General features: G+C 46.4%; 2 protein-coding genes and 1 long non-coding RNA gene across 4 annotated transcripts; 2 read left to right on the forward strand and 1 right to left on the reverse strand.

Moving 5' to 3' along the window:
- Positions 1 to 848: 848 nt before the first annotated feature.
- Positions 849 to 6,006, reverse strand: peli3 (pellino E3 ubiquitin protein ligase family member 3). The gene is given in 7 exon segments (XM_086023557.1): positions 849 to 1,673; positions 2,863 to 3,051; positions 4,580 to 4,792; positions 4,871 to 4,972; positions 5,144 to 5,273; positions 5,818 to 5,957; positions 5,959 to 6,006. Coding segments are annotated over 7 exon segments (1,407 nt in total). The 5' UTR covers positions 5,992 to 6,006; the 3' UTR covers positions 849 to 1,073.
- LOC147151219 (uncharacterized) lies at positions 4,003 to 8,593 on the forward strand. Its single transcript, XR_015085700.1, has 2 exons — positions 4,003 to 4,060; positions 7,663 to 8,593. It is a non-coding gene; the product is annotated as an uncharacterized LOC147151219 (long non-coding RNA).
- Positions 8,594 to 10,940: 2,347 nt separating this feature from the next.
- Positions 10,941 to 16,022, forward strand: rce1a (Ras converting CAAX endopeptidase 1a). Of its 2 annotated transcripts, none has more exons than XM_086024489.1 (8): positions 10,941 to 11,309; positions 11,635 to 11,737; positions 11,807 to 11,890; positions 12,809 to 12,887; positions 12,958 to 13,125; positions 13,191 to 13,262; positions 13,351 to 13,413; positions 14,408 to 16,022. In XM_086024489.1, the coding sequence occupies exons 1-8, from the start codon at positions 11,218 to 11,220 to the stop codon at positions 14,641 to 14,643; spliced, it is 897 nt and encodes a 298-aa protein (XP_085880615.1). In that variant the 5' UTR covers positions 10,941 to 11,217; the 3' UTR covers positions 14,644 to 16,022. The 2 variants fall into 2 exon arrangements, with proteins under 2 accessions (XP_085880615.1, XP_085880616.1); XM_086024490.1 differs by lacking the exon at positions 14,408 to 16,022 and adding an exon at positions 14,162 to 14,384.
- Positions 16,023 to 23,618: the final 7,596 nt, after the last annotated feature.

Below are 23,618 nucleotides of genomic sequence, written 5' to 3' on the forward strand. Positions count from 1 at the left end.
TGGGGCAGTCTCTCTTTTATAGTTAACCAAATGGAAACATAAGCAACTATTTTAAAGCGTAAATCAAGGCAAAAATTGTCTTTACAATATGCTATGTACGCCCGTACTAGTCTAAAGACAGTATTCTGATTAATACTGCGTTTGAGTAATATGAATTAAGCAGCAAGATCCACCCGTTTGATCCATCTCAGGTGGCAGCCATTTTGCAATTTGCCGTCGACTGAATGACATCACAATTGCTCACGGCTCAGGTAACGACCAATCATGGCTCATCTCCTCTGAGTTTGGTCATGTGATGTTCGAAGCTGAACCGTGATTGGTTGTTATCTGAGCCCTGAGCAACTGTGATGTCATTTTCAGTCGACAGCAAGTGGCAAAATGGCTGCCTCCGGAGATGGATAAACATGGGGGATGTTGGTGCTTAATCCATAGTCCACAAACGCAATATTAATCAGATTACGACTTTAGACTAGTGCTGCCCTATAGAACATATTGCAAAAAAAAACATTTTTCACTTAGTCGAGCAAGTTTTTTGGTACGAAACGACGTGAGTGTCAAATAATTGTCTGTTTCTTCTGTTTCCGTGTTGTTTTATGAAGACTTTGGGTGTGCTCCATCCCTCCACGTTCATTTAAGATGAGTTTGTAAAATCATTGAGGCTTTTTTTTGTTTTTTTTCTTGGTTTGCTTTATTTCCTCCTGATAACTGGCTGCCGCTGACCTTGAATTATTTTTAGCATGATGGAGTGGGGGTGGTACAATGTGGAGATGTGCGGCGTATTCAGCACCCACCTCGCGATACTTTTCGTTGTCATCTGGTAGCGTTGGCGACACACAAATCAGCGTCACTCATGTCAACACAATTTATTTACAAATTCTGCATATACACACACGATGTAGCACGTGGCGCCTCAGTCCGACCTTCTGCTTCCACATGTTAAAAAGTAATTGTGGTGTTTTTGGGGGGGCTGGCAATTGTCTTTCCTTTTGTTTCAATGAGGAAAGGTGATTGGGGATATGAGCGCGGTTAACGGAGCAAACGAAAGCGGTGTCAAGGCACCACCGTGGTGGTCTTCAGTCGACGGGGCCCTGGAAGATGAGTTTGATGTGGCCCCGCTCGCCCGTCAACCAGGTCCCGCAGAAGGGGCAGGCGGCGTGGAAGGCGTGAGTCCCGTGCGGCAGCGGGATCTGACTCCATCCCGCCGCCGTCTTTTGGGAGCAAACGTGACCGCAGGGGCAGAAGGCGTGAGTGGGCGCTCCCGCGTCCAGATACAAGCCCCCCTCGCAGCCCAGCCACAGCGGCACGTAGGGGCCCACCCGCCTGCACATGGGGCACTCCCTCTCGCCAGTGGCGGCCGGGGCCGTGCCCCCCGGCCCGGCGGGGCTCTTCTCCTTGCGGTAGCCCCAGTTGTGGTAGCCGTGCACATGGCCGCAGTTGACGTAGACCCAGGGCTGCTTCTTGTCCACGATCTCGCGCTGTGCAAGGCTGGGGAAGGCCAGCGTGTTGAAACCCACGGGGCACTGGGGCCGGGCGGCGTTCAGCTCCTGGCGCAGGGACTCTAGCTGCTTGAGGGTGGGCGTGCGGCGCAGCCCACCAGGAGTCCGCCACAGCAGCGTGGCCCCGCACAGGTCGATCAGGGAGCCGTCCTGGAGGGTGTTGGACTCGTTGTCCACCTGTGCCGGGGAAAAGCACAAATTGAAAGCCGTTGGAGCATTTCGTTTCGTCCATATACTCTTGGTTCGAGCTAGTTAAAGGGGGAAATCAACCCAAACATATTTTTTTCAAGAATATGTTCCCAGAAGGCCCACTAGTTGAAACACGGCATTCTAATTAATATTGCGTTTGTGGAATATGAGTTAAACAGCAAAATCCACCGATTTTTAGCCATCTCAGGGGGCGGCCATTTTGTCATTTCTGTCAACTGAAAATTACATCACAACTCCTCAGGGCTCAGCTAACGACCAATCATGGGTCAGGTTCAGAAAACAGGTCAGCCGTGATTGCTTGTTACCTGAGCCATGAGCAACTGTGATGTCATTTTCAGTCGACAGAAGTGACAAAATGGCCGCCCCCGGAGATGGCTAAAAACGGGTGGATTAACTCTTGTTCCACAAATGCAATATTTATCAGAATGCCTTATTTCAACTAGTGGGCTTGCATAGAACATATTCTTGAAAAAAATTTGTTTGGGTTGCCTTCCACTTTAAGACAACTTTTGTATGCGAGAAGGAAAACTACATGAGGTAAAACTGGCGATAAAAGCAGCACCTTCACGCAGAAATGTCCGCCAGTACTAGTGTGAACTCATGAACCATTTCAAATCCCGGTTAAGTGAAAGTAAATACTTGTAAATTTAACACACCGCAGAGTGTTAACCCCACGAAATTTGAATAATTATTAAAAATCACCAAGTATATAGAATTAGGCTTAAAAATTGAAAAAAAATTCAAGCCACTCCCTCCGTTGTCAGATGCTGTGGGCGTGTCCCGCATGTTTGAGCCGCCAAAACATATCTGCTTCAAGCCTCCAATGGCTTGAATATATCTCACCTGGTTGTAATGGGCATTTTCCCCACTGCTACAACGAGGCACTCTAAAGGGGCCACAACAGCGGACTATCCGAATGGAAGATATATTTCCGAGGTCTGAGCATAGCTAGCTAGCTAACTGCATGTCGCAATGGCGTCAGATAACCGCCGAATCAGGAAAACCGAAATGGTGAAAAAAGGTTGAGTACGACATCATTATCAGACTTTGCACCTTTCCCGCAATTATCTTAAAAGAAGTAGAATGTCTTTGGAAACAAATGTAGTCTTTAATGAAACGTGTGCCATGAGCAGGACATTTTGCCATCAAGCCGTACCAACTTTCCCCTCTGCTGTGCCGATCGGGTCTCCCTCAGGGCAAAGACGTTGCCGCACACGGAGATTTCCCTCCAGACGCCCGGAGCCGGCTCGGACGCAAAGTCGCCGGCCGGGTGCATGACCAGTACGCCGTTGGTGGTCAGGCCGTCCATCAGGCCGTCAGACGTCCTCCACTTGGCGGCGCGCTCCTGTGGAGAGGAGGAGGAGGAGGAGGAGGAGGAGGAGGAGGAGGAGGAGGAGGAGGAGGAGGAGGAGGAAGAGATGGACGTCAAGGTGAGGAGAAAACATGGGGAGGCCCGGAGGGAGGATGGTGGAGGTGGATGTCAGGTAGGTGCTGCTATATTTAGTCCTGTGCTGTCGTGACTCATGCTGAGAGGTTCGCCCATGCCTAAGAATAAACTCATTCCCGAGAAAAGGTATGATGAAGACAAATGAGCTCTTACGCAATGCAAAACAGTTTGGAGGGAAGCTGCAGTGGATGGACTAAAGTGATGTCATAGTTAGCGAGGAATTAACAGGCTCGTCCGCGTGCGTGCAAGGGGCTTCTGATGAATGTTGCATGGGCCTGAAGTCATGCTGACTTGAGAAAGCTATTATTAGATCTGCGCCGCTCTCACGTGTCACCTTTTCAACAAATGGATGAGACACGCCCCCCCCCCCCCTCCATCCAATGTGTCCTTCGTACCGCAGCTGCCCCCAAACACATCATACAAAACCGACAGTGGTGGCTTGAGATACGACTTTCATCCGTTCTATGAAAAGCTCAAAACATTCATATCATCTTTCCTCATTGAAATGAGTGAAAAGGCCATTAATCCATTCCAGCCTCCCACACTCCGAGTGACCCCTTAATTTTTGCCCTTAAAAAAAAAAGGATAGAAATGTGGGAAAAAATCTGGGGGGAAAAAACCCCCCCAAAATATTTTAAAAACTGATGATAATTGTGGCCCCTTCCAGGTTTCAAGCTGCTCATCCCAGAATTATATACGGTAATCAAATAGGATGTAAAGAATTACAGGTTACGGTCATACTGTATAAATTCATTGCGGCTCCTATTGTGTGCGACTTGGCCACCGGGGGGCAGTATAATACAACCATGCAGACACACGAGTAAGCATTTTATAACTCCTGTTAAGTGACTCAGTAAGCTGCTGTAATGTTAGTCATTTTTTCACAGAAGATAAAGAATGGATGCCCGTGAGTATTGTTATTGTCTGTCTACGTGTTGATGCACTGTTTGCGTTCAAATATCTGTTGCTTGAATCGTTAACGCTGCCACACAGATATTATTCGTTAGCCTATTTTGTTGTTAGCTTTAAGCTAGCAGATTTTTGAAGTCTCTTTTCGTTTACAAAGTCTACCTACCAAGCTGCTGCTTGTTGGGAAGTGAGTTGAGTTGACTTCCACCTATACAGCACTCATATCCAAAATTTCTGCCCGCAAGTCAAAGCAAATAATCGGCCGAGCGACGACTCGATTCTAGAGAAACTCGTAAATCGGTCGGGCATTTCTCCAGGCACCACTGTACTTGACTTGTGCTGCATGCTTGTCTTCTACATTTGCATGTAAACACCTAGCAGCCTCTTGATTAGGTACACGGGGGTAATCTTTCCCACAAAGCAGCTGAAAGGCATCAATCTCCATCAATCGCACCCTTGTCAAGCATGATGAGCTGGATAGTGCGCGTGTAGGCGGCCATGAGAAAGTCTCACTCACCCCCAGGAAGATGTTTTTAGAGGAGTCAAAGCCGGCGGCGTATATGCGGGCCGTGTAGGGGGCGTTGCGCTCGCACATGATACGGCAGGCGTAACGGGAGATGGTGCTCTGCGCCGACTGACCTCCGCCCCCCTCCCCGCCGGCGCAGCCCCCGCCTCCGCCGGACGTGTCCGTCACCACAAAGTCGATCATGCTCTCCGTGGAGCGGCCGATCTGGCGGGAGACAAACGCAGCGAGTCAGCTCTGTCGAGCACTCCCACGATGCGTTCGTTGTGTGCGTGTCCCGCTCACCTGAAACATGTCCGTGTTTGTGTCATGCGTGTACTCCACGATGACGGAGTGGCTGCGAGAGAGTGTGTATGAGATGCTGTGCTGGCTTTTGTTGCTGAGTGCCTGCCAAGGAAAACAACAGCAAGACAACTTTGTCCAGGGTCAGTGTTTCCCAACATTTATCGAGCCTAACCCTCACCCTTCATGAAAATGAAATGCTTTGGAATCACTGCTTCAGGTCACACACACACACACACACACACACACACACACACAATACGTTGTGTTTGTCACCTTGGACACAAGAGGTGTTGAGATGTTGTGGATGACATCAGGTTTGACCCCGTTGGCTTTTGGTCTCTTATAAAGGGCCAGGCGACTCCTCCTGCGACCTTTGTCCCCACTGGCCAGCGAGCCATTGTGCCTGGAAAGTATTGCGCAAGCTATTAGGTCCCGCAATGCACCTTTTTGGTGTTCAAAAATTCAATTGTGTGTGACTTCTGAATTCCTTTCAGCTTTTCTGCATTTGCTACTATGACGCGATGCTCTTATTGGATGATTGCTGCAAAAAGAGGCGTCGCACGACAATCAAACATATGTCACCGTCAAACAAATCTCTCACACTTCTATGCGTACTCGCTTGGTTACGTCAAAATGGACCTCAGTTGTTTGGATTCAAACATATAGCTCTGACCTGCGGTGTTCTTCAGGGGTCAATCCTGGCACCCCTTTTGTTCAATACGTATGATGCAATGCTTGTTGCAAATCATTTTCTGTGGCTAAACCCAGACAAAGCTGAAATCGTTGTCGTTGTCTCGCTTATTTGGATGACATTCAATTGAACAGGGCTCTGAACAAGCTAACCTCATCAGCGGCGTGTAACCTAATCAGCGACAAACGTCACTAACGTAATCACGGGGGCACTTGCAGGGGCCTCCACGAGCAAAAGTGTCATTTGAGTGTCTCACCCCAAGACGATGAGCTCGCCGTACGTGACGGGCTCCCTGTCATCGGGGAAGAGTCCGTCCGGAAGCCGAGAGCTGGAGCCCAAAGGCGGCGAGGGCTGGCTCTTGTTGCAGGATGGGCGCAGCTCCAGAGATGGGGGGGGGACACAGCGCCTCGGAGCTACCCTCCAAAACCATGCCCACTGGCCACCACCGGGGACTGCTGCTGAAGACGAGGGGCACGCAGTTAGTTCCAAAAGCGCATTCGCGTCTCGTCTGCCGTGCAGCTCGACTCGACCAAAGCAAACGCTATCCACACAGTGGATGTTACAGCGCCCCTACTCGACAGCATGACACAGCCAGATACATACGGTAGATGCTTTATCCCCCCCGCCCCCCGTCAGCGCACTAGACAGTCATCACGTTCTCCTGTTCAGCATTAAAGCAACAGCCCGTCGAAATGTGACCATGAACTGTGACGAAACCTCATATGCAGCTATGGGTGACCTCTCATTGGGTTCGATTGGATGAGCAAGAGGGGAGAAGATCCCCGCCATCAGATGACTGATGTCGGGCAGCCGGAGGCCATTTCATTAGCCCGCCTGGATATTGAGCGGCGGGAGCCAGAGGAGTAGCCCGCGCAGGAGCGCATCCGAGCCTTCCTTCGTGGAGCTGACATGCTGCTATTTCCGCGATGGTTTCCACAAATGGATGAAGGGATGAGGATGAAGGGCGGCGAGAGGTGATGCTCGTCTCCCCGCAAAAAAACACTTTAGGAGAGGGAGAAGCGTGGGTGAGGAAGACGAGGCTTGGAAGGTTGGCCTTGCGGGGAGCGGGCTTTCCTCGCGTGAGCATGCGTATGACGGCAACAGCATGGCAGGCAGGGTGATGGATTGCCACGCTTTTTCTAATCAAGCCACAGTGGCGTCTCGGGGGTGGGAAGGAGAGGACAACATAGACGAGACAAAGGAAGGGGAGACTATTGTGGCGCTGTTTTGTCAAAGCCATCCCAAATACAAAGACGGCCATGGAAATATACTCTGCGGCCATGTGCCCAAACGCCAGGGACATAATTGAATCTATTTCTTGTCCTGACCTTGAATGGAATTACAAAATGCGTTCGCATTTAATAGCATCAAGCGTGCGTGTCTGTTCCACATTATGTAAGATGAAGAGTGCTGCGCACCTCCCACACAATTCTCGCTTCTCCGTAACACTCCAACTTTCAAGTACCGGACTCTACACCGTTGCGTCATTTGAGCTCCAGTCACTGTTGCCGCTAGACGACAACATCCACATACAACGACAACAACAAAAAAACATCTTCAGGTTGTAGTGGGTCAAAGTGGCACTAATAAAAATTTTTTTTTAAAAGTGCGCCGAACTGTCTTGCTAGTGAGGACAAAGGGTGTAATAGTATATGGAGGATTCAGAGTACTATGGACTAAATGTGCCGTTGAACACTCATCAATGATGAGGTCATTGATCATCATCTTCATGCCTTCATTGTGTCAGCTGGTCAGACTCACACATGAGTCAGCATTCGAAGTGCCACCGTGTAGCAGAATCAAAGGCGCCAGGGTTGAAGACTTCAAACAGTGTTTGAAAACGGGCACTTCCATGTGAAGGTCAGAGGTCAGCGTGCAGGGTGAAACAGGAGGTGTGTGTCTATTTTGGCTTGAACTTCTGTCAAAAGTTGCTGTTCATTTCTGGTGTTGAACTTTCAGGCCCAAGACCGCTGTAGCATGCAAAGTTTAGACGCCACGATGAGAAGTTTCTGAACCCGTTGCGTCATGAGCATCCCTGGTGTTGCCATGGTGACCAGGGTCCTCCTTCGGAACTGAAAAGTGCCTTCTTCTTCATTTTCAGGCAACTCTGCATGAATGGTGATGACAAAATGCAGGCTCGGGTGCAGAACTTCATCCAAGTCAGGACTGCCTCGCTCCGCCATCGCCGTCCTTTGTTTTTATTGCACACACACACAATACATATTGGAACCTTGCGATACAAGTGAGCCCACTTACAAGAAATCATTCGGACAATTTTTCGCTAGGACTTAGGAGTGCAAACTTGACATACAAGTGCTAAACTGTGCCACTGAACTCACTTCAATTCACCTGACAATAAGCAGCACAAATTCATCCAAAAAGAGCCTTGCAGCTGTTTCATGCCACTCCCAGCTGAAGTTTACACAAAAAACCTTAAACAAAGAGACATACACGCAACCTACCTGTATGTTGACTTAAAAACTGCCCTCGCTGGCTTAAGGCTAACATAAATGAAGAAGGCTAACAGTTAGCATTAATAGTCGCGGTTTTACAAACCTTCCAGCAATGGTTATTTGAACACAAATGGAACAACACATGTAGGCAGATAATACAGACATATTCTTCATCCTCTATGAAAATTACGAATATTATAACTAACTGGGTAGTAGTAGAAGAAGAAGTCTATTGTGTGTGTATGACTGCATTATACAGTACTGCCTCCTGGTGGTCAAGGCAGGCACACTAGAAGGAGCAGCACACTGAATTGGATTGTGGCATTCAATCCTGACGCACATCCTGGCGTGTTTAATACTATTTAATTGGAAATATAGGGTGCTGTTTTTCCTCAATGAAAAACAAAAACACCAAAAATGTTGTTTTTTTTTAACTGGGATGTTAGAGCAAATGAACAGCATTTCAGTTTTCAATGGGGAAGGATGATTTGAGATACAAGTGTTTTGAGTTGGGAGTTCAGCCACGGAACGAATTAAACTCGTATCTGTAAACACTGTAAATAAATGAATGACTTGTGAGCGCATGTTCGAATTGGACAGGTCAACCGAATCCATGCTAGTTGTTTATCCCCCTCCCCACACACACTCCCACTCAAAGGAGCAAGTCAAGCCAAAGATGAGTCAGGTCAGGTGTGTGATCCTGAGCAACGACAGTAGCGGCATCAGCCGTTTTGAACACATTTGATCCTCAAGACCCAGCCCTCAATCGGTCCTCCTCATCCTCGTATAATGATGATGATGAGGAGGAGGAGGAGGAGGAGGAGGAGGAGAAGGATGGAGTCACCTGATCAATATAGGCCATAAACGCCTGCGAAGACAACAAGGGCGCCCAATGAGCTTTTTGCCATCACAAGTCTTCAGCATCTGCCTTAACAAGTGCAGACGCTGCCTTTGTTTTTGTACGCGCTACCACGCACGCGCACACTGGGGATTCCGTTCCCAGAAAACATCAGCACACACGCGAGCACGCACACCCACCCAAAAGAGCAGCAACAATCCCGGATGCGACAAGACATGAATGCGACATGAATGTCGGGAACAAATGGAGCAGATGACAGGCCGCCGCTGAGCTGCCATTTGCTTTCGGACGCCCTTAGCTAAGCGGCACAGAGAAACACAAAAACAAAACACGTCAACCGACTCACGTACCCGCTGAGCTTTTCCAACAGGGATCGCAAACCGCTTTGCAATTCCTCTTTGTGGATTGGGGGGTCCTGACAGTCCACGTCAGTCCCGCCTAGAGGGAAGAAGGGACGTGAGGATCAAGAGGAGTCGCTCTCTCTCTCTCTCTCGGTCTCTCTCTCTCTCTCTCTCTCTCTCGGTCTCTCTCTCTCTCTCTCTCGCTCTCTCTCTAATCAGACATGATCGAGAGATTGGTGTTACGTTCAAAGAAGCCGGTAAATTTCTAGTTGCAAATGCTTATTCATCTTCATGTTAAGAACTGTCATGGACAACTCACAACACCAAGACATCACCAAGTAGGCCGTGGAAGTTTAATGCACCCAATTATTGGCGAAAGTCTCATATCTATTGGTAAATCCCCCAGCCATGAGGAACATGGCTGATATAAAACAACAACAATAACAACACGTTAACAGGAAAGCAATCAAAATACAGACACAATATTTGAAAACAGCAGAATACCCGACTAATAACCCTATAGGTATTAATGTTGACAAAATTGTTTAACCATACCTTTAAATTGCGGAATTTCACAGTCTCCTCTTGCAACCCCTCTAGTAACCATTTTTGAAGCTGATCTAATTGTAGTCTAAAGAGTGGAAGCGGAAATCTCTGAAGGTTTTTATATGCAAAGCAAAAAGCCTTTAAAAATAATGTTTTTCCCATTTTAGTATCTTTATATTTAGTGATGATTGCACATTTCATTATTCCATTATATATAGTGTTACATTCTTGAGATTATTCTGACACTAAATATGTGCCTTGATTCAAATTCACTAAAGGTTGGGGAAACAATGGCTTTGTTGTATTGTTGACATATCACGTCCTTTTGTTGTTATTATTTATTTAGTTTTGCATTTCAGTTTTACTTTTTGCACTTTTATGTAAGTACCTTAGAAGGCTAGAGTATTATTATTATTATTATTATTATTATCATTATTATTATTATTATTATTATTATTATTATTTTGGCTCGTTTTTCTCTGATTTCTGCAGTCATGTCTGCATTGTAAATGTGAAACTTCTTTTATTTGTAAATATTAGTTATCACGATAATAGCATAGCTTGCTTCAAAATGTTCCCACTGGTTTGGACATCATACCAAACTGTTCTTTTTAAGATAAGATAAGATAAGATAAGAATGCCTTTATTGATCCCACAGTGGGGAAATTTTCATTGTTACAGCAGCAAAGATATAGGTCACACAGGAGCGGCGGCATAATGTGGCCATTAATGTATAACATTGACGGCAAACATTTAGGATCAAACCTATGTAAATATACGCAGTAACATGTGTATATACACATGTATATACACACCAACCTACATCTACATAAAAGATATGAGGAACACTCATTTCGGCCTGTACATAGTACAGAGGAAAAAATACTCTAAGTAAGTGACAGTGCTGCAGTGCTGTAGAGAAATGTAAGGAACAGCATTGGATAAAAATAAAACTAGACTAACAGTAGTGGGGAATGTTGAGTATTGCACGGTATTACAGTAGTGGGGAATTTTTATCTTTCTCACAATTTTACATGATATATAATTTGATTTAATCTAAATTTCTGACATGAACTGTCCGTGTTCGGGTACTGTGTATACATGACCAGCAAGTGGCACTGTTGTCAATAGGCCAAAGAGGAAGAAGACCGATGACGTGAGAATCAAGCGCCCGGTAAGGTAGCTGTTTAGCTAGCAACGTTAACTGATGTGTCGAAAGGCTCGCATGCACAATTTGCGTGTCCTCTCCGGTTTAGTTAATCGAGTTGAATGTTCTGGTTAGCCTCCCACCTCTGCTATTTTTGTTGTTGTTTTTTTTGCCTTGATGCATATCCGATTCATATCCGCATACGAAAGAGGCCTGTGTCGGATTTGGGGCTGAAATATGTACTGTTCAGATTGACATGTAACATTAGATACATGACACATTGGGGTGAAAATCGTAATTGACTTGCAGTATGAACATAGCCTTAGTGTCGGTGTTGTCGTGTCTGCTGCTCGCTTGCTCTTACGTTGGGAGTTTGTACGTGTGGAGAAGTGAGCTGCCCAGGTAAGTCGCTTGATGGCTTAAAGTGTGTTTACTTGTCTAATTAAATATGAGCCCGAGGTCAATCATTCTGTTGCTAGTTGGGGAACATAAAAGGGGACAGACTGTGATTGATGAGGGCCAGCGACTCCAAATTATGTGCCCTCTCAGCACACAAACGCGGAGGAGAGAAGAAAGTACTTGTCTGTAGTTGATCGTTTGTCTTTTAATGATGTCTTATGTGACGTCACTTTAGCCTGCATTAAAATCATGTATGTGCCACAGTCAATCATTTTTCCAGGGGATTAATAATTTATTTTTATCCTATTTTTTGGTGCTTCATTGTCAGGGATCACCCGGCTGTCATCAAGCGTCGCTTCACCAGCGTGTTAATCGTCTCAGGCGTGTCGCCTCTTTTTGTGTGGGCATGGAGGGAATTCACAGGCATCAGGGTAAGTGTGTCTAAGATGGAGAGTTCTTATTGCTCGGCCGGGTTGTTTCACGTCGTTTGCGTGTCTCAGATGGTGCCATCACTACTGGCGATCATGGGGATCCGCTTTGAAGGCTTTGTACCTGCCATCATCCTTCCTCTACTGCTCACCATGGTAAGGCAGCACAAGTTTAAACACCACCGTTGTGTACATCGTTATATAGTGTAGTTTTTCCTCCACCAGTGCATTGTAAATGCTTATTTGTATTAGGTGCTACCCCAAAGCAGTAGGCCCATTGTTGATACACATACATTAGCCTTCATTTAATGTCCATACAACGTAAGTGAACTGATACTCTCTTGCAGTGCATACATTATCGTTGACCAACCATCTTAGGACTACTTTATCTTTTAAGAGGACTCATTATTGCCATAGTTCATTTATATTTTACTTGCTTGATTTTAACTTGAGTGTGATGCCGAGGGTTCGGATATGGCTAACTGGCGCTAGCATGTCGAAGACGGGAAACTCCTTTACTTGTACACCACGTCCCCATCCAGAGGTGTTTAATGGGGTTATCATGCATAATATAATTTTACTGTACGTGTTGTACCGAGTTGACTGGTCATTTATTTGAACAAAGTTTCGACGCCCGACGGGAGTATGGCACACGGCCCGCACACATGCGTCGTTGGGTTAGCTGCTGCTTCTTCGTTGGTTCAAATGCTTCTTCCTCGTTGCTTTAGCGTCGTCTTCTTTGTTGGTTTAACTTCTTCGTGTTTGGAGGCGGCTGCGCGCTGCCTACATCGCGCACCATGCCGCGATCGGGTTTGTTTTCAATTTTGTTTTTTTCTATTGTACGTTTTATCGTCCAGCCCTAGCTCTCCGTATCCTTATCCATGTCCATGCTGAAGGGACAACGATTAGACCCACGTTTGTAGCAAGTAGCGGTAGCTTGGGGAAAAGTAAAATAAAAGAAAAATTGGGTCGGAGCTCCTGACACTCGGTGCCAGGAAGTGACGTCACTGTGTGCTCGTGGGGTAGTCCGCATCCAGGAATGTAATGACAGTCATGCTGCGTTTTGTACTGTAGGTCCTCTTTCTGGGCCCCCTGACGCAGTTGGCTATGGACTGTCCCTGGAGTTTCATGGACGGTGTCCGGGTGGCCATCGGTGAGTTGGCTCATGTGACTTTTTGCGCGGAAAAGTTCACACGTTGAGTTTGGACGATTCCCTCTTGCAGACCCGTGCTTCTGGGTGGTGTGTTTCAGCGACATGCGGTGGTTGAGGAACCAGGTGGTGGCGCCGCTAACGGAGGAGCTGGTGTTCAGGGCCTGCATGCTGCCCATGTTGGTGCCCTGCGTCGGCCCGGCCGCCGCCATCCTCACATGCCCGCTCTTCTTCGGAGTGGGTGAGTTAAGGCGAGAAGATGGCAGAAGAGTCCCCAGATTGGGCTAATGTGTTGTTGTCTTGCAGCTCACTTCCACCACGTGATCGAGCTGCTGCGTTTCCGCCAGGGGACGCTGTCAGGAATCTTCCTCTCGGCAGGTGAGTTTTTGTCACATTCTGCGCCATCCTCCTTCTCCGACGGGTAGACGATGCTGACAGGAAATGTCTCCGTCCCATCCAACCACAGTGTTCCAGTTCTCCTACACAGCCGTGTTCGGGGCCTACACAGCCTTCGTCTTGATGAGAACAGGTACGAGACTTTCAGTTTTGGCATCCCGCGCAGAGCTCAGTGCACACAGCGGTCCGCAATTCAAAAGAAAATGAGTGTGTGATTAAAACCACAAGACTGATGATGCTACACTGGCTTTTCTGACATTACCATGGCTACCCTATATTAATAACTTTAGACGTTCATAATGATGGTGGACCAGTCAGGGTACCTCGAACGTTACTGTTCAGATGATATTACACCTGGATTTCTTAAAAAAAAAAAAAAAAAAAAGCAAGTAAGCAAATGTATTTTACAGTAAATAAATAGATATGAAGTAGAAGCTAAATAAAACATTTTCAGTCAGTCCGCAAACCTTAGCAAGGGCACTTGCCAAGTGTGTTAGCATTTAGCATGTTTCGACTACAGGGGTCGCCACACTGAATCATGTCTATGGAACCCGCTACCATTTTTAGCTCTTGTAACCGTGTGGACAATCAAAACAAAAAGGCAATATTTCCTTGAAAGAAAACTCATTGAGGTAACATGGTTTTGTACGGTTGTACAGCGGGGCAATGTGACCTTAACACTCTGGAGCAGGTTCACCTTAGTTCATTCCACCAGTGATCCCAAGCCAAACTTAACTTTCCCCTCTGACCCAATGTGAGAACATGGTATTGGTTGCATCTGGTTAAACTTAGATAATCATAGATAGAATGTGTTTGGCACCATTTTTTTTTCCATAACCCAGCCGTTTTTTGTTTTTTTTATTCCGCCTTGGGACCAACAGTGGCTGAGAATTTGGGCATTGGCCAGGACTCAAATTCGCGTCGGATGCATGAAAAGCAGCATTGTGTACCACAACGCAAGTGCAAGTAGCATAAGACTCCGAAGTAAAGTGGATGAAATGTGCGTGACGCGTCACGCCTGTAGGAGGAGCCAGAGAGCTTTATTTCTTCATCTTCATGACAAGGATGTGTGTGTTGGTTGTGAGTTTGACATGCGCTTTTGCGTCCTTCGTCTCCTGTTTTTGCAGGTCACCTGGTGGGTCCCGTACTCTGCCACTCCTTCTGTAACTACATGGGTTTCCCCGCCATCAGCGCGGCCCTGGAGCACCCCCACCGTCACACTGTCCTTTCCTCTTATCTGCTGGGGGTCCTCCTCTTCCTCCTTTTCCTCTTCCCCTTCACCGACCCCGCTTACTACGTCCCCCCCACACCCCTGTGCACCTTGGCCGATTCCTATAGCACCCTCTGCGTCCCCTCTTCTTGATCCTGGCCTGTCTCTCTCTTTCGGTCTCCCTCTCCGTCTGTCCGTCTGTCCGTCTGTCCTTGACCTTGGTCGGCAGAGGTCGAGGATGAAGATGATACAGAGCTCAGGTCTGCTCCCCTAACGACAGCGCGAGCCGTGTTGACTTGACACGAGTCTGGAGTGTTTTTGTGGCAAACCATCATGAATCTATTTGAGCGTCAGCGAGGCTACAGCGGGAAAATTGATCACCGATAGTTTGCTTTGTAACGGCAACAGAGGGAGAGGATGTCTCCGGGTGGGTGTGTCGGCGCAAGAGGTTGACTGTATTTGTATTTCGCTGATGTTCCTCAAGTCATTCAAAGTCACAAACAAGTGAGATCGATGCATCCTTTTGTGCTTTCAGGGTAGACAAGTGTTTTATACTGCAATTGTGACCACTACGTTGTTTACATGCACAATAATCCCCAACGGGGGAAATGTCGGCGGTGCTTTTGGCAGCAAGAACTTTAAAAAAAAAAAAAAAAAAGCAAAACACTCTATAAGCTAACCTGGTACTGTGAAGACAAAGTTGACCGCTTTAGCAATAGAGAATCATGAGGATGTTAATGATTTATTTTTTTTGTTGTTAAGTTTTTTTTTTTTTTTTAGGAAAGGTGGTCAATGTGTTACTTTCTTTTTTTTTTTTTTTTTTTTTTTCTTCAACATATGAAAGGTGGTCAATGTTTGTTGCTGGTGGCTTTGTGTGAGGCTGACGCTAGAAAGCGTCAGAGAGCCTTACGTTTTTGTCTTTGAGTCAAGTGCTGAATGCGACCATTACTGAGAAACACTATTCATCAAGAGCCGTGTCACAGCTCCGGGCTGATTTATGGTACAGTTTGAAGAGGCTTCACTGTGCCAAGATAAACATTTGCTGCAAATAAATTCAGTCAGTCCAACCTTTCCCCCTAAGTGGCACCTGTCCCCCATCATTATATATTATGGCACCACCGAGAATGCCGTACCTTGAGTCCCACTTTGTCCTTCGTTCCCTTTGACTTGTACTTTACTGTCACGACCACTTTTGTTTAAATGATCAGGTAGGAAAAAAAAAAAGAAACACTGAAGTCTGACTTTGCTTGCATATGGTTTGAGATGCAAAGTGTGTGTGTAATGATATGCAGAAAGCAGAGGAATCTATTTTTGCAAAGCTTGAATAGCTCTTGTTATTTTCCTAGAGGAGAAGAATTCCAAATGTGCTAATCGACAATGAGCCCGGCGCTGTTTTTTCTATTTTGTGAGTGCAGAGAATGTAAGTGGATCTCACCTGTACAATTCAAGTAGTTTTACTACAACACTCTTTGACACAAACTTTGGCTGTAAAAAAAAAAAGAAAGTGTTTGTAAATAAATTTTATACATCAATTCATGGCTGCGATTGTTTTTTTGTTTAGCTACGGCATCCTTCTCTGAACAGTTAACATCAGCTCTGATGCTGGTTGCAAGGCAGGGGACTTTAACTCATTCACTGCCAGACATTTTCAGACCCACTTTTACAAATTGAAATAATTTCCTGGGATTGAATGGGTGGACTGTGAAAAGACGGGTAAATTCGTCAATGGCAGTGAATGAGTTAATCAGCTCAATAAGTTCAGGCTATTTTCAACCCGTTATGTGACCTTTGCTACAAGGGGGAGAACACATTGGACATGGTATACTCCAACATTAAAAAGGCTTTTAAAGTATCTTTACTTAAACTAACAGAAATTAATTTAACGTATCGAAATTTTGGTTGGCGTCTGTACTGATCGTATGTTTATTGAATGACGATAAAGGAAGTCATAAGTGTAGTGCTAATACGATTACAAGGCTCGAAATATATACTTTTTTCTTTGTGGGGAAATTTTGTGAAACGATGACTTCATTCGAGGAACCGTGTAACGACATTTTCTTTGACGTGTGCCGTGAAATGATCTATTGCAAAACGTGCTTCGGCTCACCTTAAACGAAAAACACCGGACCAATCAGACTGGCCTTTTGCAAAATGCATTGTCAGAGAGTATTTCTCTGAAGGTCATATCATCCTTCCCCCATAAAAAAAAAAAAAAAACAAGCGAGGTGTGCTAGCATCAGGGTTGTGCTGGGTCGGTAATGAAACACCTCAACCGAGCTGTCCCCGCCGCTGCGCACAATGCACAAACGCGTCACTCTCGTCAGGAGCTTTGAATGAGGGCATCCACTTGTGTTGTGTTTGATTAACCCCGGTCCCTCCGTTGGATCGCTTCTTTCTCGGCGTAACACAAATATACACGTGCAAGGCCAAGCTAGCGCGTTCCCAAAGCTGGCCCGGCTCTGGTTTGTTATTCTGTGTAAAGCGGGGCCAGAGCATCATTGTTGTGGATGGACATGTTAAAAAAAAAAAAAAAAGTAATAAAATCGGACAGTACGACTGTGCATGTGTCATAATGTTTTTCCTACGTGGCATTTTGTGTGTCCGTGTGTAGCTTTTGTTCTTGTGTGATGGAGCTGCTCGGTCTTCTCATGCTCCAGATGGGCGACTCGAAACTAATCAAATGTGGAATGTGGTGAACCCATAATTGCTTTGTGCGCTTCTCAAATGATATCACATGAGAGGATCCTTGTCACTATAGACAGAAGAAAAAAAAACATCTTGTGTGTGTGTTTCTTAGATCCCCTCAAGGCTTTATTGTGACATTGGGTGGAATACTGTGTAATATTCTCCTCGTGATTTTTGTTGATACCGAAAATGAGGCATAGCACCACCTGCTTCTTTAGCATGAGCTAAAAAGCCTGCAAATGCATTTTTGTGACCCCCCGCAGTGCTTTTCTTATACATACGCAGTACACACAGCCTGAGTGTGTAGCTGACTGAGCAGTCAACCCTGAGCTTCCAGTTTGATAAATGCTGGGACACCCCCACGGAATGTGGAGGTACACTTTCAGTACTGTCTACACAAAAAAGCTTTACGGCCAGCTAGCCAGATAGCGGCCATACTGCGTGTCATAGTCCTCCTCCGCCTCCACATGAACATCAAAGAGATGATTTACTAATCCCATTGTGGAGGGACTTCAGCTTGTCCCACGAGGAGCATTTAAATCTCGGTGTAGCTTTATTTTGGCAATAAGGTTTTATGGCAGTCTCGACTGGAAGCTTAAGTTTTCTAGAAGGCTGTTTGACAACTAACGGTCGTCGTGCTTTGAGCTATCGGTGATGCGACGTGGTTTCCAAAAAATTGGCTTGAGTTGCAGTTTGTCGCCGGCGTGCGGACAGACGGCGGCGGCCCAGTCTTGCTGCGTTTTTATTGTTTTCGTCACACACGAAAGCCAGAATCCCTGGCGGTGTTTCGTGAAACACATTGGCGCCCGCCTGCCACGGCGGTTACGGCCGCCCAGAGGACCACGCTGCGGCACTTTGCATAGCGACGGGAGCGGGGAGGTGGATGGCCACCGCGAATCCGTCCAATCACAGGCGAAGCCACACGTGGCCACTTGTGTCTTGAATCAAAATGTGTCATCGTGGTAAGTGTCTGTCGTCACGGAATTTCGAGATCCTCGAGTGCGGCTCGTTCCCAGTAAACCGGAGCATTGGTGGATGTTTGTAGAGGAGTGCTTAGCTCCTCGTTGTCATCCTACGCATCCATTTTGTCCCTTCATTCCTCTCGTATGCAAATCTTCGACCTCCGGGAGCTGACTCGCCCGTTGTATTTGTTTGTGCTCCCGTGCCGTTATCATGAACGATCCTGCGTATTTTCAAATTGTCAAGTCGCGCAGGAGACTTGGCGAGAATGCGGACGGTTGACGCCACAACGCTGCACACGGGTCAGTCTGGAATATGTCTAAGGAAGTCAGCAATGTTGCTCTCTCCCTTCGAAAAGACGCGAGGCGGTTCAATCCGGAGGGGGGGGGGGGGGAAGCAACACAATTCATGGGGTACTTTCCCTCTGAGTAGGTGATGAGAGCTGATTGTTGATTTTGCTATGTGAGGGTAGAAACGTTTTCGGGTAATGGGCTGCGACCTTGCATTTGCTGTTGTTGCTGGTATTTTTAGGGCCTTGTGGGCCTACGTCAACTGGAACCAGAGGGGGACATGGGGGGGGGGGGGGGGGGGGGCTGTTCTTACTGCTGCTGCTATAAATATTGCAGTGCTGAGAAAAGACAGCGAGTCCCTCAGACATGCAAATATAGACATATATGGCACTAGAATACCACACTGCAGACCCTCACCCTCCCTCCGCTTGACCTCCACTTCCTGTTGTGTTTTGGGGAAGGCCCATTTAGAGCGTGAGAATGTTTTGGGGCCAATCAGCCTCGGTCCAGTGGTATTTGAAGTACTCGGACTCCTCGTCTTAAGTTAAGTATAAGAATATAAAGCTGTACGCCCTAAACGACTTTTGGGGTGTCACTGACGTCGGTTCCCAAGACCAGCGTCCCTCGTTAATCTCTCGTCGACGTGTTTGCGTCTCATCCCAAGACATTCGTGTCGAAGAAACCTTCCTTCCACGAAATGAGCCCATCGCTTGCTTGCGTCTCCACTTGCACGGTGGTCACTCCGCCGTCATGACGGCTCATCTTCCACCATCGCGCCTACCAAACAAATAAAGTTTCCCAGAAAGCGACTGGAGGGAAATTGCCGGGGAGCCGGGCTCAGCCCCCCCTCGCCGGACGGTTTGATGTCGGCCTACCGGAGTGATTTTCCCGGGGGGGGGTTTAGCCCGATAAACATTTCCCTGAGTTCTCCCACAGCCGAGCTGGCTTTCCTCCAGTCCTTCCTCCCACGTTGCTGCTCCCCCTCCAGGCGTTACCTTGCATGGATGCTAAGTGCTCTTGTAAGCTTAATAAGGCATGCTAAGTGCTACGCGCTGCTAACAGGCCCCATTGTGTTCCACAACGCATGACCGTGATATGAATTACAACATTAGTCATGATATGTTACCATGACTACAGCACAGCCCTGCTTTTGTGAGTCTCTGTGATCAAGTTTCACCTTTAAGCTCGTGCTCAAATGTATTTGTAGTCAGGCGGTGTAACTAATGACCCCTTTGATGTCCTTTGCTGTAAATTGGTGGTTATAGACTGAAATGACATAAGATGCTCGTGTGAATTGTTCACCAAGGTTGTCAAGAGTAAAGCATCCAAAGGACAGGATTTGCTGGCAAATTTATAGCCATGGCAACCGCATTGAATCCTCACTGCTATATTAGTTCACATTACATGACATAAAAGGCACTGATGGGCACGATGTTTCGTACTTCCTAGAAGGTGCCTCAAAGTGAAAGTCAACCCAAACATATTTTTTTTCAAGAATATGTTCTATGCCCACCTGTGGAAACAAGGCATTCTGATCAATTTTCACCCGTTTTTAGCCATCTGTCGAAGAGGCCATTTTGTCACTTCTGTCGACTGAATATGACATCACAAATGCTCGAGGAACGACCAATCACGGCTGAGCTGTTTTCTGAAGCTGAGCCGTGATTGGTCGTTACCTGAGCCCTGAGCAACTCTGATGTCATTTTCAATCGACAGAAGTGACAAAATGGCCGCCCCCTGAGATGGCTGAAAACGGGTGGATTTTGCAGCTTAACTCGTATTACACAAACGCAATATTAATCAGAATGCCGTGTTTCAACTAATGGGCCTGCATAGAACATATTCTTAAAAAATATATGTTTGTGTTGATTTGCACTTTAGGAGACTTTCTGTGAAGTGACGCGGAGCATTCTACTCCACGTCACGCAATTCATTTGGAGCGATAACTGCAGCGGCCGAAGACGGGTATTATCTACCAGTGTGACAAAGGCGTCTCTCCGATAAATATCCTTCCCTTCTGGCTAATCTTGCGCAGCCGCAGGCAATTTGCAATAAACACCTTTTTTTTTTTTTCTTCTTAGGATCAAATGGCGTCACTTGCCTTATAAAATCCAAGACAGTCATTTCAACTGTGCGGCCCAATAAAACATCAATGCGGATGAACGTCTTACAGCGCTACTACATCAATATTCACTTTGAAGGAGTTGCAAAAAAATAATGCGCATGAATATGTACCTTTTGTAATGGTTGCAAAAAGATTGTGGAAGCAGCTCCTTGCAGCCTGAAGCTAATTCGTTGTGTGGAGTCTCTGTCTGACTCTGGCACATAAAAAGTCTGGAGTCTTGTGGGGGGAACAGACTGTATCCATTGGAGCTTCCTTTTTTAGCAGGACTGTTTTGCTTGCTATTGCTTATCGTAGCCGCCCGGGGCCACTGACTCCATTTGTGCGTTTTACCCGGCTCAAGCTTGTCGTCTTTTTCGCCGGTATTAGTTTCGCAAATGGCCTTTTGGATAGTTTTTGACACTGATGGATTCTCACTCCCGCTTGCTCCACGACTTATCTTAAAGCAGCCCCTCAACACAGCTGATAACGGGATCATTAAGCAGATCAGCTTCTTCTGCACGATCAAAAAAGTGTACTCATAAGATCTGTGTATGCATTTCTATACAAATCCAGGTGTTGTTGTCCATCTGGAGCGACCATTTAAAAGTGAAATCTAACACCGGCTGCTTTTTCTGCCATTTCCATCCCGGCGTGTCTCAGGAAACTTGGCCCGGAAAAAGGGTTCTAACTTTTTTAAGGACATATTTTCTGTTGCGACGTCTGCGTGTCGCATCTGCTTTGCCTCACTTTGGACTTTTGAAATGTTTGTTATTTTTGGATCCCGGCAACTTCATCACCTTCTCTGCTCCTATAGTAGCAGGCAGCTCATGAACTGTGGACAGTATCGAGTAACACCTACAGCATCTCCTCACAGCGCTGTTAACGCCTCACATTCTCACACATTTGGACTTCAATTACAACGATAGCACAGCAACGTGTTTATCTTTTGCCCTTGTAGTGTGAATTACCTTATGTATCTACGGTATGTTATTACACACAGTATGCAAAACATTCCCTAGATGATGGAGAACGAGCTAAGACATCCATCGATTCGTGTATTTGAACCATCTGGTGGACTGATTCGCGTTAATAGTATAAAGGGGAATTTCCTGCCGAGCCAGTACGAGTAGACTGCATGGGGGAGGAATCCACAACAACCGGAAGACTGTTGAACTCGGGGCAAGTACTCGGCCGACGCTCGAGAGTGCTTCAACCACGTAATAGAAGCGTCACATGGGCACAAGAGTCGAGATCAGAGGACATCCGGGCACTTGTGACTCACTCTGGGAACGCTGGGCTCATGGGAAACGTTCCAAACTTTCCCACAGGATCGTCCGCCGTTTCAATGTGATGGTTGAACAGGAATTCTTGAATCTCAGGCTCCATTGCTGATTGTCGATCGGATGCGTGCGCTTAGCGGTGCAAGCAACAAAGATGTTCAATGAATCACTCTCTGGCGATCCGATTCAAATGTAAGCAACATTTTTCTTAGATTCCATTCGACTGTAGACTGACCAATTAGATGTCGTTATTATTTTTCTTTTAGGCCTGTCCTTTTCTATTCCCGAATAGAGATACTGCGAATAGAGAGTTTTGATTAAAGGGGAAGTCAACCCAAATTTTTTTTTTTTTTGCAACAATATTCTATGCAGGCCCACTAGTCTAAACGCGGCATTTTGATTGATATTGTGTTTTGGGAATATGAGTTAAGCAGTAAAAATCCGCCCTAGTGGAGAGGCATTTAGAACATATTATTGCAAAGATTTTTTGGGGGGTTGACTTCCCCTTTAAGAAGCTGTGCGAGATATTGACTACTGACTATCGGATCACTTGCAGTATTGTAACTATTCACTAATCACGTCTTTTTTGGAATCTCCTCTTCCAATCGACCATTTTCAACTTGCCCGTGTCCGGCCGTCGACAAACTATAATGCTCTGTGGGGCAGCAAAATTATCCGGCCACATGGCAACACTGTCCTCATACTATACATCTGCGCTGATCCAAGAGTACAAAAATAAGTTGGAGGTGGATGAGAGTAGCGTTTAGCCTCGCTAAATTCGTCAATTCTGATCGCAGCTGGTCTTAAATATTTGTACCGGCTGGCGGCAAGGAACAACTCAGTGGCATTCGGAAAATCTCCATCTTTGTCCGCTAATCTGCGGACAACAACTATGCGACAACGAGAACTTCCGGTTGGGCATCGCGGTACTGTGCTAAAAAAAAATATCGACAATCTCATCGATTAGTCGACTTCCACTCGACTTTTATCGCATTATAGTCGACTACAAAAAATCTTCAGCTCTTCCAACCCAACTGACTCATAAAATATTGATCAAAATAACACACAGGATTTCTGTTGACAATATATCGGAGCGAAGTACTAATTATTAGTCACCCGGCTGCTTTCCCTGCCAACCGGCCAAATATTAGCCCGAAGACACATGTTGTGCTGTTGGCACGTGCCTGTGTGTGAATGGCAACTCTTGTCTTGCGCGGATAAACAAATTACAGTGCCGAGGTGTCATAACAAACTCACTTAGCGGCAGTCCCGTGGTTGCCTGCTGATGATGCTTTAAAAAAGCCAAACCACTGAATGCCGATGATTGCCCTGATCTTTTCGGAGGAAAGGAAATATTTCCGAAATGATCACATGAAGGTAATTAGACACTCGGCTCACTTGTTGTCTTGTCTCACTGTGCCGAACGGTTGCGCATAAATCTGTGGCGACCAAAAAAGCTGGACTCCAATTCTCAGAGGAGCATTTTAAACAGCTTGGGATACCAAACGGCAATCATTTATCCTGCGGACTCACAGGACTAAAAGGACTGTCGCCCGCTTGAACCGACTTTCACACAAAACTGCTCTCCCCCCCTTCCGCCCCCCACCTCGGCAGCCCCTCCCTCCACCTAAGACTCAATTTCAGCACTGAGTGGTTGTTTTCATAGCAAAACCAGAGGCCCTCTTTCTCCACGCCACTGACCTTGACAACTTTCCCTACTTCCCCATCACTAGCGGGGAGATTTATTAGCTGGAATTGTTGTTCCTGATCTTTTTTTTTTTTTTTTTCTGCAGGAAACCGAATCTTCTT

The sequence above is a fragment of the Filicampus tigris genome, chromosome 2 (genome assembly GCF_054856515.1).
Source record: "Filicampus tigris isolate MCC_2025a chromosome 2, RoL_Ftig_1.0, whole genome shotgun sequence".
NCBI lineage: Eukaryota > Metazoa > Chordata > Actinopteri > Syngnathiformes > Syngnathidae > Filicampus > Filicampus tigris.